At 42.9% G+C, this 17,074-nt stretch overlaps 1 protein-coding gene across 2 annotated transcripts in view; it reads left to right on the top strand.

The window, feature by feature from the left end:
- LOC139155634 (ciliary-associated calcium-binding coiled-coil protein 1-like) overlaps nt 1–17,074 on the top strand; it is a 76,550-nt gene that overhangs the window by 41,033 nt on the left and 18,443 nt on the right. For both annotated transcript variants that reach the window (XM_070730847.1, XM_070730848.1), the window contains exon 6: nt 16,142–16,279. In XM_070730847.1, coding sequence (XP_070586948.1) covers nt 16,142–16,279 — 138 coding nt within the window. The remainder of the gene's footprint in view (nt 1–16,141; nt 16,280–17,074) is intronic.

Genomic DNA, 17,074 nt, shown 5'->3' with positions numbered 1-17,074 from the left:
TCTCCGGGTCCTGTCGACTAAACAATGTCATTTGGCGGGACCCCGGGGAAGAGCATTCTCTGTGGTGGCCCCGGCCCTCTGGAACCAACTCCCCCCAGAGATCAGAATTGCCCCAACCCTCCTAGCCTTTTGTAAACTTCTCAAAACCCACCTCTGCCGTCAGGCATGGGGGAATTGAAATATCTTCCCCAGGCCTATATAATTTATGTATGGTGTGTTGTGTGCATGTTTTTTTAAATTATGGGTTTTTAACTTCGTATTATTAAATTTGTATTGTACATTGTTTCTATCACTGCTGTGAGCCACCCCGAGTCTACGGAGAGGGGCGGCATACAAATTTAATTAATAAATTAAATAAATTAATTAATTAAATAAATAAATAAATAAATCTGCTATTACATATTGTGACAGCAGCAAGAATTATGTATGCACAAAAATGGAACAATTCAAGGATACCAGAGGATAGAGAAATAATTAAGAAAGTATATGAGTGTTCAGAAATAGATTGGCTAACTGTGGCAATAAATGATAAAAAAGACTATTATGATATCTGGACATTGTGCTACAAATGGATAAGAAAAACAAAAATGGATTTACAATGAAAATGAGTATGATATGATAATATTTGTATAGATATATAATTTTATAGTATATGGATAAGAAGGAAATAGTTGGAGGTTAACTTACTTGAAAAATAGTTGGATTTGTACTCGTGTTGATGTTTGTTTAAAAGTTATGTTTGTGTTTTCTTAATGTAGAAAATTCAATAAAAATGATTCTTAAAACAAATGTCATCAGGTTGAAAGGTGGGGAAATGTCAGGTGCAAATAATCAGGAACAAGAGTTAAGTTCAAAGCACAGAAGAGTTTTTTTATTGCTACTTGTACCCAAGAATCTAGCCAGCAACTAAGGGTGAAATTTAAATTGGCGCTAGATAAGGAATTCAAGGGGTGCCGGACTAATCCATAATCATTAACTAATCAGCATACCTCAGCTACATCAACGACCCCAATTGTTACCCCACTGACCCACCAGGAAGTTTCTACACAGCAGGCAATTGCTGAGCCATCAAACCACACCCAGCCACCAGTATTTATAGAAGGAAGGCAGCTCAGGTCTCGCAGTGTTCGCCTGAGAACAAGGACAGAAACACCAGCCTGAAGATGACGAGTGAGACCTCGTCGAAACGTCGCCAGAAATTTCCAAATCCTACACGGACACGGGGCAAAACCCAAACTCAGAACAATCTACATATAGATAGATAGATAGATAGATAGATAGATAGATAGATAGATAGATAGATAGATAGATAGATAGATACACACACACACACACACACACACACACATACACATTTATGTTTTTATTTTTTCATTCATTCATTCCAATACACAATGAGGGTTTTAGTGGGTATATATCTATATACACATAGTAAAATACATGATAAAGGTTATAGAGGAGATACTCATAGTAAAATATATCTAAGAAAGAATAGAAAAGAAGATATAGTAATAGAATATATCAATGAAAGAATAGAAGAAGAGATATAGGAATAGAAGGAAGGTATAGGAGATATAGGAGAGCAATAGGACAGGGGACAGAAGGCACTCTAGTGCACTTGTAGTCACCCCTTACTGACCTCTTAGGAATCTGGATAGGTCAATCGTAGATAATCTAAGGGTAAAGTGTTGGGGGTTTGGGGATGACACTATGGAGTCCGATAATAAGTTCCACGCTTCGACAACTCGGTTATTGAAGTCATATTTTTTACAGTCAAGTTTGGAGCGGTTAATATTAAGTTTAAATCTGTTGTGTGCTCTTGTGTTGTTGTGGTTGAAGCTGAAGTCGTCGCCGGCAGGCAGGACATTGCAGGATATGATCTTGTGGGCAATACTTTCCAGGTTGAATCTCTCCTTGGTCAACTTAGATCCATTATTCCTTGTCTGACCTTTTGGTGCCTTGGAAAATAGCCTGACCCCCCTCCTCTCTGTGGTAGCCCCTCAAATATTGCAACACTGCTATCATGTCTCCCCTGGTCCTTCTCTTGGTTAGACTGGCCATGCCCAGTTCCTGCAACCGCTCTTCGTATGTTATATTTTCTAGTCCCCTTTTCATCCTGGTTGCTCTCATCTGCACTTTCTCCAGAGTTTCAATGTCTTTTTTTGTAGTGTGGTGACCAAAACCGGATGTAGTACTCTGGGTGTGGTCTAACTAAGGCTTTACAGAGTGTTACTAGTACCTTCCTAGTCCTAGATTGTATCCCTCTGTTAATGCAGCTTTGGATAAAATCTGGAAACATCTAAAATTTCAGTCTCTCCCCCCACTGATTGCAGGAGAGGGGAGTGCACATTAATAACGTAATTTTTAGCAATTCAGACGTGAAAAATTGAAGTCTCTCGAATCACCACCAGTGAGTTTTCTGATAAAATGAATTTTGTATGTCCCCGTTTTGATTGAAGTGGGCTATGGCAAGAGTTTTATTTTTAAGTCGGTGTTAATTAGAAATATGGAAATGGGTTGAGATTCGCTGCTCTTCACAGGCAAGGAATATTCACAACCAATTTCTTCACACAATCACATCTATTTTGAAATGCTTTAAAAAAAAAACCACCCAGAATTGCATATCCCTGCTGGTTCCTATAGCTGGGTTGGATTGGTAGAAAGTCAGTAATTCAATTTGCAGCCTGAAGAAGGACGGTTGTTTTAACAGAAAATGAGATGCTGGGCAGAAAAGGCCAAAGCCCTTTTGCCCGCTATTTCTGCTGTCACATAGCACCCAATTACAGCCTTTATATCTTCTTGTTGAACAGACATTTAGCTAAAAGCATAATACAGCGGTACCTCTTCCTAAGAAAGCCTCCACTTAAGAACTTTCCTAGATAAGAACCGGGTGTTCAAGATTTTTTTTTGCCTCTTCTCAAGAACCATTTTCCACTTACAAACTTGAGCCTCCGAAACTGTAACCGGAAAAGGCAGGGAGAAGCCTCCGTGGGACCTCTCTAGGAATCTCCTGGGAGGAAACAGGGCTAGAAAAGGCAGGGAGAAGCCTCCGTGGGGCCTCTCCAGGAATCTCCTGGGAGGAAACAGGGCTAGAAAAGGCGGGGAGAAGCCTCCGTGGGGCCTCTCCAGGAATCTCCTGGGAGGAAACAGGGCTAGAAAAGGCGGGGAGAAGCCTCCGTGGGGCCTCTCTAAGAATCTCCTGGGAGGAAACAGGGCTAGAAAAGGCAGGGAGAAGCCTCCGTGGGGCCTCTCTAGGAATCTCCTGGGAAGAAAGAGGGCTAGAAAAGGCGGGAAGAAGCCTCCATGGGGCCTCTCCAGGAATCTCCTGGGAGGAAACAGGGCTAGAAAAGGCAGGGAGAAGCCTCCGTGGGGCCTCTCTAGGAATCTCCTGGGAGGAAACAGGGCCTCCACCCTCCCTGTGGTTTCCCCAGTCTCACACATTATTTGCTTTTACATTGATGTCTATGGGAAAAATTGCTTCTTCTTACAAACTTTTCTACTTAAGTTCTTAAGTAGAGGTACCACTGTATTTATAAAAGAAACTCTAGCTTGCAGTTTCTGTGATTTTGAAGAATGTATGCCCTGCTACTTCTAGTTTAAAGATTCTTAAGTTTATTTTCCTACATGGGTTTCTTTCGAAGAACTGATTCGTGTGCCAGGATTCCAAATAGCATCCGGAATCAAATCAGAGTCCGATCGAAACATTCCTCAAAGTTCCAATTTATTAACAGAGCCACAGAGGCACATCTCTGAGAAACCCGAATTTCGAGCTACAAGGGTTTCTCCACCCAGTGTAAAGTTCATTCCCTTGTTTTCACACCCACATGTAAGCCCTTCATGGCACCGGACCAGACTATCTCAGGGACCGCTTTCTGCTGCACGAATCCCAGCGACCAGTTAGGTCCCACAGAGTGGGCCTTCTCCGTGTCCTGTCAACTGAACATTGTCATTTGGTGGGACCCAGGGGAAGAGCCTTCTCTGTGGCGCCCCAGCCCTCTGGAACCAACTCCCCCCAGAGATTAGAATTGCTCCCACCCTCCTCGCCTTTCGTAAGCTTCTTAAAACCCACCTCTGCCGCCAGGCATGGGGGAATTGAGATACTCTTTCCTCCTTCTGCCTTTACAATTTTATGCATGGTATGTCTGTATGTATGTTTGGTTTTACAATAAGGGTTTCTAACTGTTTTAATATTGGATTGTCATATGCTGTTTTACTACTGTTGTTAGCCGCCCCGAGTCTACGGAGAGGGGCGGCATACAAATCCAATAAAATCAAATCAATCAAATCATATTGACCCGTCTCCTTCTGCCAACGTGTCCGTTATTCCCATCAGCTTCCGGGCAGGTGCTGAACAACGGATGACCTTGAGAATGTAGAAGGAATTTGTTATGCCTACATCTCAACCACACCCATGCAACGAGCCCCTCCCAAGTTCTCACAGCAGGAATACCTTCTAAAGCATAAAGTGTGGCAGGCCAAAGTCTCCAAGTTAACAATGGTTTTGGCCTGACATCTTGCTGGAAAGGAACTGCCTTTGGGCATTTTGGGTGGTGCCAGTGAGGACTCAGAAGTCCAGAACAAGCTTTGGGAGGTCAACTTCAGATTTCCCATCCTGAGCCCCTTCCAGATGTCTGGGGCTGCGTCTTCCAGGAGTCCCATAAGACGCAGACTGACTGGGGCCGGAATGGTAGCAGCTGACCATCTTTATTTTTTAAAAAATAGAGTTTATTAATTTTTAATTTAAAAAAACCCCAAAATCACAACAAGTACAGTAAGTAGTTCAGCACTGATACATCATTGCGTATTTTTCTTTTGAGCTTCATTACATTTTATAAACTGAAATACATTAAATCGTGCTACACTTAATCTGATTTTGTTAGGATAGATAAGATACTTATATTTTATACTGGTATGCTAAATAATTCTAACTTATACATTGTACTCTTCTATATACTTATACATTGTACATTTCTATTTATTTATTTACTTACTTACTTACTTACTTACTTACTTACTTACTTACTTACTTACTTACTTACTTACTTACTTACTTACTTACTTATTTTGTCCAATACACAATGAGGGTTTTAGTGGGTATATATCTATATACACATAGTAAAATACATGATGAAGGTTATAGAGGAGATACTCATAGTAAAATATATCTTACTGACCTCTTAGGAATCTGGATAGGTCAACTGTAGATAATCTAAGGGTAAAGTGTTGGGGGTTTGGGGATGACACTATGGAGTCCGGTAATGAGTTCCATGCTTCGACAACTCTGTTACTGAAGTCATATTTTTTACAGTCAAGTTTGGAGCGTTTAATATTAAGTTTAAATCTGTTGTGTGCTCTTGTGTTGTTGTGGTTGAAGCTGAAGTAGTCGCCGACAGTCAGGACGTTGCAGCATATGATCTTGTGGGCAATACTTAGATCTTGTTTAAGGCGTCTTAGTTCTAAACTTTCTAGGCCCAGGATTGAAAGTCTAGTCTCGTAGGGTATTCTGTTTCGAGTAAAGGAGTGAAGGGCTATTGTGGTGAAGTATCTTTGGACATTTTCAAGGGTGTTAATGTCTGAGATGCGATATGGGTTCCAAACAGATGAGCTATATTCGAGGATGGGTCTGGCAAACGTTTTGTAAGCTCTGGTAAGTAGTGTGAGATTGCCAGAGCAGAAGCTACGTAGGATTAGGTTTACAACTCTTGAAGCCTTCTTGGCTATGTTGTTGCAGTGGCCTTCTATATACAGTACATAATTGTGCTTCAATTTTAGCTCTTTCTTTTCATTTTGTTTTCCTATGCCCGACCCATTGATAGCATTTAAAATATCCTGAATCTTTTTGGCCTCACAAATCAATCATTAATCTATCCATCTCTGCACATTCATATATTTTTTCTAATTATTGTACTTTCTGGGGGAAATTCTGAATCTTTCCAAAATTGGGCAAAGGTGAGTCTAGCCACCGCGATAATATGAAGTACAGTTGTACCTCAAGATATGAACCCCTCGTCTTACGAACAACTCGTGATACGAACCCGGGGTTCAGAAAAATTTTGCCTCTTCTTACGAACTTTTTTCGAGTTACGAACCGGCGTTCGGGAGGCTGCTGGAAAGCCCCCTGGCTGTTTTAAAAGGTGACAGCCGGGCAGCGGGGCTTCCCAGCAGCCTCCGAATGCTGGTTCGTAACTCGAAAAAAGATCGTAAGAAGAGGCAAAATTTTTCTGAACCCCGGGTTCGGTTCGGGAGGCTGCTGGGAAGCCCCCCAGCCCGGCTGCGACCTTTTAAAACAGCCGCGCGGCTTTCCAGCAGCCTCCGAACACGGAAGTTCAGGTTTGGCGTTCGGCTTTTGGAGGCTGCTGGAAAGCCACCCGGCTGTTTTAAAAGGTGACAGCCGGGCGGCAGCGTTTTTTTGCGGGGGGTTTTTTTTTGGTTGCACGGATTAATTGACTTTACATTGTTTCCTATGGGAAACAATGTTTCATCTTACGAACCTTTCGTCTTACGAACCTCCCCCTGGAACCAATTAGGTTCATAAGACGAGGTATGACTGTATCAGATATTTGATATTCTTAGGGTAGTTTTTCTTAAATATTCCTAAAAGGGGGAGTTCTGGTGTATATTCAATTTGAAGCCGGTCCAGTCGTCATTCTTGGAGGATCCAGGTGCAGAATATGCTGGTGGAAAAGAGGGTGACAAATATGTCAGGGACAATATCAGAGCAGAGGTAGGGCTACTAGTATGACTAGTGATGGGCAAACCCAACGGTGTCCGGGTTCGGCAAGTTCGGCCGAACCCAAACTGAACCCGAACTCGAACTCCGAACGCTACGTGACGTCAAAGCTCCGCCCCTGGAATCCCATCGTTTTTTATTTTTACAGATTTTTTATTTTTATTTATTTTTATTTTTACGAAAAAGGACACCGCAGCGGCACTCAAGCAAAGGGAGGTCCTCTCACGTAAAAATAAACAAGTTTATTTTTACATGAAAGGACTGCCCTTTGCTTGCAGCGCCGCTGCGGCGTTGTTTATTTTTACGTGAAAAGACCTCCCTTTGAAGGAGCTGGGGAATCCCTCCCACGAAGAGATTCCGGGGGCGGAGCTTTGACATCACGTATACCGGCAGGTTGCTAAGGACGCCAAGGTCATCACTTCCTGGATGGAATCACTTCCTTGGCGTCCTTAGCAACTTGCCGGTATACGTGATGTCAAAGCTCCGCCCCTGGAATCTCTTTGTGGGAGGGATTCCCCAGCTCCTTTTGTGCCTCCCTCCCATCCTCCCGACTGGCTGACAGCTCCCCGATGTTCGCCTTCCTCCTCTTCTCAGCAGATGACAGCCGGACGGTGGCTTTCGCGGTGTTTGACACTAACGCCGAACCGGAGCACGAATTTTAAAAAAACTTCGGGTTTGGATCCGGCATGCCGAACACCATAAAATTCGGTATGGACCTGAATTGTGCGGGTTTGGTTCGCCGAACACTAAGTATGACCCAACCTGGATTGAGCATCGATGGGGGAAGCTAAGACAGTCATTTTGGGGAGAAGGATAAATATTGGGAATAAAGGAAGATTTTTTAGTTGGACAGTGGAAGAGGAGGAGGAGACACAGTGCAGGAACAAGGCAAGGGAAGAACATTTCAAACCTATTTAATATCTGAAATCTCAGACTAAGTATTGTCACATTGACGGTGGGTTTTTTTATGTTAGTAATTAATGGGTTAGAATAGAATAGAATAGAATAGAATAGAATAGAATTTTATTGGCCAAGTGTGATTGGACACACAAGGAATTTGTCTTGGTGCATATGCTCTCAGCGTACATAAAATAAAATATACATTTGTCAAGAATCATGTGGTACAACACTTAATGATTGTCATAGGGGTCAAATAAGCAATGAAGAAGCAATTTTAATAAAAATCTTAGAATATAAGCAACAAGTTACAGTCATACAGTCAACATGGGAGGAAATGGGTGATAGGAATGATGAGAAAAACTAGTAGAATAGAAGTGTAGATTTAGTAGAAAGTGTTGAGGGAATTATTTGTTTAGTAGAGTGATGGCATTCGGGAAAAAACTGTTCTTGTGTCTAGTTGTCTTGGTGTGCAGTGCTCTGTAGCGACGTTTTGAGGGTAGGAGTTGAAACAGTTAAATATGAAGGGGAGGAAATATAAACCGTAGATGATTGAGCTGATGGCAAACATCTCTTAAAATTGTATGTTGATACTGACTAATAGAGATGTTTGCACTTTCCATAGTTCGTCATACCTTTGGAACCAGCAAATGCAAAATAAAAAATAAAAAAAAGTATTGTTAATATAATTCCATAATTAAAATACAGGGTCCTATGTGGTTTTACTGTAGGGATATGTTTGATAAAATTAAAATCCCTTTGTTTTGTTTGTTTATTTATTTTGTCCAATACATAATACACATTGAAGCGAAAGATATGTAATAATATAAGTAAAGAAAAGAATAGAAGAAAAGATATAAATGTAGGTGAACATATTTGAAAGGAAGAAAAGATAAATGAGATGAGGAGAGACAATTGGACAGGGGATGGAAGGCACACTGGTGCACTTCTGCACGCCCCTTACTGACCTCTAAGGAACCTGGAGAGGTCAATTGTGGATAGTCTAAGGGAAAAAATGTTGGGGGTTAGGGGTTGACACTACTGAGTCAGGTAATGAGTTCCACGCTTCGACAACTCGGTTGCTGAAGTCATATTTTTTACAGTCAATTTTGGAGCGGTTAATATTAAGTTTGAATCTGTTGCATGCTCTTGTGTTGTTGCGATTGATGCTGAAATAGTCATTGACAGGTAGAACGTTGCAGCATATGATCTTGTGGGCAATAATTTTAGACGACATAGTTCTAAGCTTTCTAGACATAGGATTGATAGTTTGCTTTCGTAGGGTATTCTGTTTCGAGTGGAGGAGTGAAGGGCTCTTCTGGTGAAGTATCTTTGGACGTTTTCAAGGGTGTTAATGTCCGAGATGTGGTATGGGTTCCAGACAGATGAACTGTATTCAAGGATGGGTCTGGCAAAAGTTTTGTAGGCTCTGGAGAGTAGAGTGAGATTGCCTTTGTGCTGATCATGAGACCAGAAAAAAAAAATTAGTGGTGCTTTATGTATCTGCAATTTTATTTATTTATTATTTATTTATTACTTGGATTTGTATGCCGCCCCTCTCCGAAGACTCGGAGAGCAAACAGCAACAGGAGCTGTGTACATAGAATAATTCCTAAACATATATGTGCGGCCACGGGCTATTTTCAAGCTCTTGTTCTGCTTTGGGAAAAAAAGTTTCTAGCCCTCATTGTTTTGATACCAATCTTCAGAACGCAGTGGTGTCTATCGAGAAGAATTGGCCAAGATATATTCCATCTGGGTTTTGTGGGTGGGAGGGAAATGGATTCGAACTGAAGAGGCAGCAGAGAAAATAAAAACGCTTGCTATCTGCAGATCAGGAGCGGATTTTAATATTACATAAACATCTCCTTGATAACTCATGAGTCACAGGACTTTATTGTATTCATCCTTTGAACGAGCCCAGACGTGTCTGGATACTCTTTCACTCTCCCCAAGCAGAAATGTGTAGTTAGCACATAGAGCTTGCGAATAATTGAGCAAGCTTGGCAAAAACTATCCCCATCCAGACTAAATAATTGGTTTATATTCTCACTTTTAAGAAATTAGTGGCTTTTTAAATAACCGTTTAAGCTTTTAACAGAGTTTTCAGAAACTTAAAAGGCACAAGAATAGCAGAATCTCCCTGGAAGATGGGAGACGTTGCAAAATATGTTGTTGTTGTTGTTGACAATACAACACAGTAAACGAGATCACTATGCTGGATTTTCGTATTTCATCACCAGTCAGGTGCTTCCCAAGCACCTAGGACTGCGTGATGTAGCGGCGAATTATGTGTGCCAATCCCAGTAAAGCTGCCTTTTGCAATTGGCAGATGGAGATTTTGTCAATTCTGATGGTTGTCAAATGTCCGCTGAGATCCTTTGGCACTGCGCCCAGTGTGCCAAGGACCACTGGGACCACTTTCACTGGCTTATGCCAGAGTCGTTGCAGCTCGATTTTTAGATCTTCGTATTTCGCAAATTTCTCTAGCTGCTTCTTCTCAATTCTGCTGTCTCCTGGGATTGCGATGTCGATGATCCATACTTTCTTTTTCTCCACAATCATGATGTCTGGTGTATTATGTTCCAAAATTTAGTCAGTCGGAAGTCGGAAGTCCCACAGTAGCTTTGCTTGCTCATTTTTGACCACTTTCTTTGCCAGTTCTTTGCCATTAGTAGATGGTCATTCTGGCACAAGTTCCAGTGGATCATCTGTGCCACAGCATCGTGTCTATGCTTGTAGTCGGTCTGTGCGATCTTTTTGCAGCAGCTGAGTATGTGATCGATTGTCTTGTCTGTTTCTTTACATGGTCTGCTATTATTATTATTATTATTATTATTATTATTATTATTATTATTACTATTATTATTATTATTATTTTTATTATTATTATTTATTAGATTTGTATGCCGCCCCTCTCCAAAGACTCGGGGTGGCTAACAACAGTGGTAAAAACAACATGCGACAATCCAATACTAAAACAGTTAAAAACCCTTATTTTAAAAACCAATCATACATACAAACATACCATACATAAATTGTAGAAGCCTAGGGGGAAAGAATATCTCAGTTCCCCCATGCCTGACGACAGAGGTGGGTTTTAAGGAGCTTGAGAAAGGCAAGAAGGGTGGGGTCTATTCTAATCTCTGGGGGGAGTTGGTTCCAGAGGGCCGGGGCTGCCACAGAGAAGGCTCTTCCCCTGGGTCCCGCCAAACGACATTGTTTAGTTGACGGAACCCGGAGAAGGCCCACTCTGTGGGACCTAACTGGTCGCTGGGATTCGTGCGGCTCTTCCCCTGGGTCTCGCCAAACAACATTGCAAGATAGGTGATAGGTGAATTACTATTACTATTATTATTATCAACAGAGATGGAAGGGACTTTGGAGGTCTTTTAGTCCAACCCCCTACTTAGACAGGGAAACCTATACTACTTCAGACAAATGGTTATCCAACATCTAATCTGCTTTAAGACTTCCAGTGTTGGAGCATTCACAACTTCTGGAGGCAAGCTGTTCCACTGATCAACCGTTCCAACTGTAGTTCTAAGTTGCTTCTCTCCTTGTTTAGTTTCCACCCATTGCTTCTTGTTCTACTTTCAGGTGCTTTGGAGAATAGCTTGACTCCCTCTTCTTTGTGGCAGCCCTCGAGATATTGGAAGACTGCTGTCATGTCTCCCCTAGTCCTTCTTTTCATTAAATTTCATGATGACTATGAGGCCATGAGGGTATTTTAAATAAAATCAATGCATGAAAGGCTGGATCGCAGAAGGAATTCCAAATTCTCTGTATAGAGAATTAAAACGCAAGTAGAGTTAATTTAGAACAGAATAGAATTCTTTTATTGGCCAAGTGTGATTGGACACACAAGGAATCTGTCTTTGGTGCAGATGCTCTCAGTGTAGATAAACAAAACAAAACAAAATGCATTCATCAAAAATCATAAAACACAACACTTAGTGATAGTCATGGGATACAAATAAGCAATCAAATTGAAACAATAAAACAATATAAATTGTAAAGATACAAGCTACAGGGATATAGGCATTAGTGGGAAGAGATTTATTTATTTTATTTATTAATTAGATTTGTATGCCGCCCCTCTCCGCAGACTCGGGGCGGCTAACAACAGTAAAAAGACAATATGAACAAATCTAATATTAAAAGTAATGTAAAAAACCCCAATTTAAGAAACCAATCATACATACAGACATACCATGCATAAATTTTATAAGCCTAGAGGGAAGGGAAAGCCTCAATTCCCCCATGCCTGACGACAGAGGTGGGTTTTTTAGGAGCTTACGAAAGGCAAGGAGGGTGGGGGCAACTCTGATATCTGGGGGGGAAGTTGGTTCCAGAGGGTCGGGGCCGCCACAGAGAAGGCTCTTCCCCTGGGTCCCGCCAAACGACATTGCAAGATAGGTGATAAGGAGGATGAGAAGAATAATATCAATACAGAGTTGATAATTTGACAGTGTTGTGGGAATTAGTTATTTAGCAGAGTGATGGCATTCCTTGTGTCTAGTTGTTCTGGTATGCAGAGCTGTATAAGGTCATTTTGAGGGTAGGAGTTGAAACAATTTATGTTACAAAGAAAGAAAAAAACTGAATAAGAATACTTGGCTAGACTGGTTTCCCATTTCTGCCCGAAGCATCAGCTTTCTAAAGAAAAAAGTTTCTTTTTTGCCTCATTCATCTGGATTTCCCCTGGATTTTTGGAGGAGCTTTTACTACGATTAGATGCTGCTAGAACGGTCAACTCGACTTCCAGGCTTCTGCCTCCAAAAGGAGATTGATTGATTGATTGATTGATTGGATTTGTATGCCGCCCCTCTCCGTGGACTAGGGGCGGCTAACAACAGTGATAAAAACAGCATGTAGAAATCCAATACTAAAACAGGTGAAAACCCTTGTTATAAAACCAATCATACATACAAACATACCATGCATAAATTGTAGAAGCCTAGGGGGAAAGAATATCTCAGTTCCTCCATGCCTGACGGCAGAGGTGGGTTTTGAGAATAGATAGATAGATAGATAGATAGATAGATAGATAGATAGATAGATAGATAGATAGATAGATAGATAGATAGATAGATAGATGCTGTAGATAGATAGATACTAGATAGATAGATAGATGATAGATAGATAGATAGATAGATAGATACTGTAGACAGATAGATACTAGATAGATAGATAGATAGAGAGATAGAGAGATAGAGAGATAGATACTGTAGATAGATAAATACTAGATAGATAGATAGATAGATAGATAGATAGATAGATAGATAGATAGATAGATAGATAGATACTGTAAATAGATAGATACTAGATAGACAGATAGACAGATAGGTAGATAGGTAGGTAGGTAGGTAAGTAGGTAGATACTAGATAGATAGATAGATAGATAGATAGATAGATAGATAGATAGATAGATAGATACTAGATAGATAGATAGACAGACAGACAGACAGACAGATAGATAGATAGATACTAGATAGATAGACAGACAGACAGACAGACATCGTGGCAGCTTCTTTGTTGCTGCTATTGCAACATGGAGGAGGTTGGTCAGTCTGGAGTTGACCGAAGAAAAGGGGGATTTGCAGAATCCACTGATCCAGCATTCATCTCTCTCCTGTTTGAAATGTGATGGGTGACAAATGGCCAAGGGTGGGAGGGGGTGAGCATTCAGCAAATGGGGTGGGGGGGTGCCTATGTCTCAGCCATTAAATAAATTAGCAGGATGGATTTTCTTCGAATGTTCTATGTGAGCTCCCTTCCCTCTGAGCCCTTTTCCTGCTGAACAAACAATAAATTTCTCTTTGCAGGAGGGGTAAAAAAAGAGTCACTTTAAAATAAAAGCAGGATTGTAATGCTGACCTTGTCTCCCCGTTTTTAAAATAGTTTTCACGATATAATCAATGGTAATGGCATACATGAGGTTTTGTTTAAAGGAAATACAACGCCTTAATTGTACGGCTTAAAGAAAAGCATTGCATCAGAAAGCTTCATTTAAATACATTTGGCTCGAGGCGATCTTCCCAATTCATTCATGCTGATTTTTCTCTTGGACTTGTTAGGAATGCAGAATATAAAAGAGAAACCCGCCTTGCCTTGCGGATCACAACATTCTGTCCCCCAAAAGCTTAGTTTTTTAATTCAGAAATCTCTGCTGCCGACAAAAGGCTTCCTTTTTTAAAAAAAAATAATAATTGTGAATTGCAACTACAAGTGCGTTTCAAACCTGGCCGAACGTTGCAGAGATTACAAAAAAAACATGCTCCTTTCTGTGATTAAGTAGTTGTTTGAATGAGGAGACCGACCAACGCCAGGAAAATTCCGTGCACAGAATCATTGGGAACCCACCAATTCGTGTAAAGGCGCATGAATCCTCGAATACAGCTCACTTGTCTGGATCCCGCACTGCCTATCGACATTGACACAATCGAGAGAGTCCAAAAAAGACTCCTCCACTCACAGCAGAATACTTTATTCCACCAGACCTGAGATTTAGGGCTTAGATAGCTTAAAACTACGTCGCCTTCGATCTGATCCAAATGTAGTTCATAAACTAATCTGCCACAATGTCTTGCCTGTCGATGACTACTTCCGCTTCATCCGCAACAATACATGAGCACATAGTGTATACAAACGCAATGTAAGCTGCTTCAAAATCGACTGCGGAAAATACGACTTCAGCAACAGAGTGATCAATGCCTGGAATCACTACCAGATTTGGTGGTTTCTTCCCCAAACCCCCAAAAATTTAACCCTAGACCAGTGATGGCGAACCTTTTTTTTTCTCGGGTGCCGAAAGAGTAGGCACGCATGCTATCCCACATGCACGAGTGCCCACAGCCATCATTCAATGCCTGGGGAGGATGGAAACAGCTTGGCGGGACCCAGGGGAAGAGCCTTCTCTGTGGCGGCCCCGGCCCTCTGGAACCAACTCCCCCCAGAGATTAGAATTGCCCCCACCCTCCTTGCCTTTCGTAAACTACTTAAAACCCACCTCTGCCGCCAGGTATGGGGGAATTAAGACTTCTTCTCCCCGTAGGCCGTTATAATGGTATGCATGGTATGTTTGTATGTGTGTTTGGTTTTCTATATTAAGGGCTTTTAATTTGCTTTTAGTATTGGATTATTATTGTATATTGTCTATGATTGCTGTTAGCCGCCCCGAGTTTTCGGAGAGGGGCGGCATATAAATCCAATAAACCTGAACTTGAATTTGAACTCTCCCCCCCCCCTCCTGGAGGCCTTCTAGATTCCAGAAACGGACTGTTTCCCAACTTCTGGTGGGCCCAGTAGGCTCGTGTTTCATCCTCCCCAAGCTCCAAAGGCTTCCCTCCCCATCTCCCCAAGGCGCTCTGGAAGCCAAAAACACTCTCCCACAATGTCTGTGCAAGCCAAAAGTAAGTTGGCCAGCCCCCACATGCACGTTGGAGCTGAGCTAGGGCAACAGTTCGCGTGCCAGCAGATATGGCTCCGCGTGCCACCTGTGGCGCTCGTGCCATAGATTCAACTTCACTGCCCTAGACTGTCTACAGTCAATCTCCCCCCCATTCCTAAGAGGTCTGTAAGGGGCATGCATAAGCATACCAGAGTGCCAACCATCCCGGTCTGTTCTGTCTGGGTCACTCCGGAAGCTATAACCAACCCAAAAAGATAAGCCAGACACACCGTAAAATTCAAATTCAGTTTTATAATGTTCAAGGAAAACGAAGCTAACAGAAAATGTCCTTACAAAGCAGGAAAACACGAACTCCAAATATATACACGAAGGTAATTGTCCATGCATCAATATAGGATTCTTGCTGCCAAGACGAGGCTGTAGATAACAGACCTACACCTCCCACGGTTCTTCAAGACTGCTGGGCCACAAGCCAGGAACAGAGACGCCGAGAAACAATGCAGGTTACAGGAACTCCAAACTGATAACACTCCACATGGCTTCAATAGCTTGCCTGCCTTATAAACCCTTCCCTGCTAATGAGGACCACACCCAAGCCCTGGTGTTCCTTATTCAATGCTGATAATATTTCCTTAATTGCTCCTTCCTTTGATCTAAACGTCTCTGTCGCATGTCAATGACAGCTTGTGCCTCGTCACCTAATGACTCCAAGCTACTGGCAGGGGAGAGCCCCTCCCCGGGGCACCCATGCTGTTCTTCCTCGTCACATTCCTGACTGGACCCTCCCCCGTCCGACTGCTCAGCCCCCTCCTCTTCGCTGTCAGCCTCCTCCGGGCATGGAGCCAGCAGAGATGCAGCTGGTCTTTGATCTGCCTCAGGTTGAACCACAACACGGTCCAGCCTGGATGTGTGGGAAAGCAGTGGGGTAGCGAAAATGGAGCTCCACCCCAGAACACCCAATTTGCACCGAAAGATGTTGAAAGAAAATGCACAAACCCCGCCCACAGTGTGGTAGTAAAAATTTTGGTAGCCCATCACTGGTTGCGTCGCTCTTCTGTGACCTCTTTTGCTTTTCTTTCTGTTTTATTTCTTCTTAACAGAAAGTGGTAGAACTAGTCAAGTATGAGCAGACCCCTTTTCCTGCCTGCTTGGAAGAAGGATTGCCCAGTGACATCTATTTCAAGTTCGCAGCTCTGACTCCAGGGGAGGAAGAGGAGGAGGAGGTGGTGGAGACCAAGGTAAGTGGAGGTCTCTGGGGAAGAAAGCACAATGGCCACCCGACCATCGCCAAGCTCTTTCGTATCTGGGCTTGCCTCCCCAGGAGACGGTTTTGGTGGCCTTAACTGAGCGGCTGCCCTGATCAGCTCCGTCCCCTAGGAAGGTCGGACGGCTCTGAGCAACCAGAAGAGGACCTTGCCCCAACCTATGAATCTTCTCAGCCGCCCCCCCTCCACTTCCAAAATGTCCCACCTCTTCCTGGCTTAGAGGACGTAGTAGCAACATTGAGTTCTCTGTATGCCTTCACTCATGATCACACATACATATGTTCTCTCTCACTCTCTCCCATTCCCTCTCCCTCCCCCTTCTCTCTGTCTCCCTCCCTCTCTCTCCCTCCCTCACCTCTCTCTCTGTCTCCCTCCCTCTCTCCCAGTCACCCTATCTCTCTCCCTGTCTTCCCTCTCACTCTCTCACTCTCCCCTCTCCTTCCCTCCCTCTCTCTCCCTCTCTCCCCTCTCTGTCCTTCTCCCCTCTCTCTCTCCCTCCCCTCTCTCCCTCTCTCTCCCTCTGTCACCCTCCCTCTCTCTCTCACTCCCACTCCCTCCCTCTTCTCTCCACCTCTCTCCCTCTCTCTATCTCCCTCTGTCGCTCTCCCTCTCTCTATCTCCCTCCCTCTCCATCCCTCTCCTCTTCCCTCACTCTCTCTCTATCTCCCTCCCTCCCTCCCTCTATCTCCCTCTCCCTCCCCTCTCTCTTTCCCTCCCTCTCTCTCCCTCTCTCCCCCCTCTCCCCTTTCCCTTTGTCTTCTTCCCTCT

Source organism: Erythrolamprus reginae, unplaced genomic scaffold (genome assembly GCF_031021105.1).
Source record: "Erythrolamprus reginae isolate rEryReg1 unplaced genomic scaffold, rEryReg1.hap1 H_36, whole genome shotgun sequence".
NCBI lineage: Eukaryota > Metazoa > Chordata > Lepidosauria > Squamata > Dipsadidae > Erythrolamprus > Erythrolamprus reginae.
The sequence above is the reverse complement of the archived record's forward strand: the minus strand, read 5'-3'. Positions and strand labels throughout refer to the sequence as shown.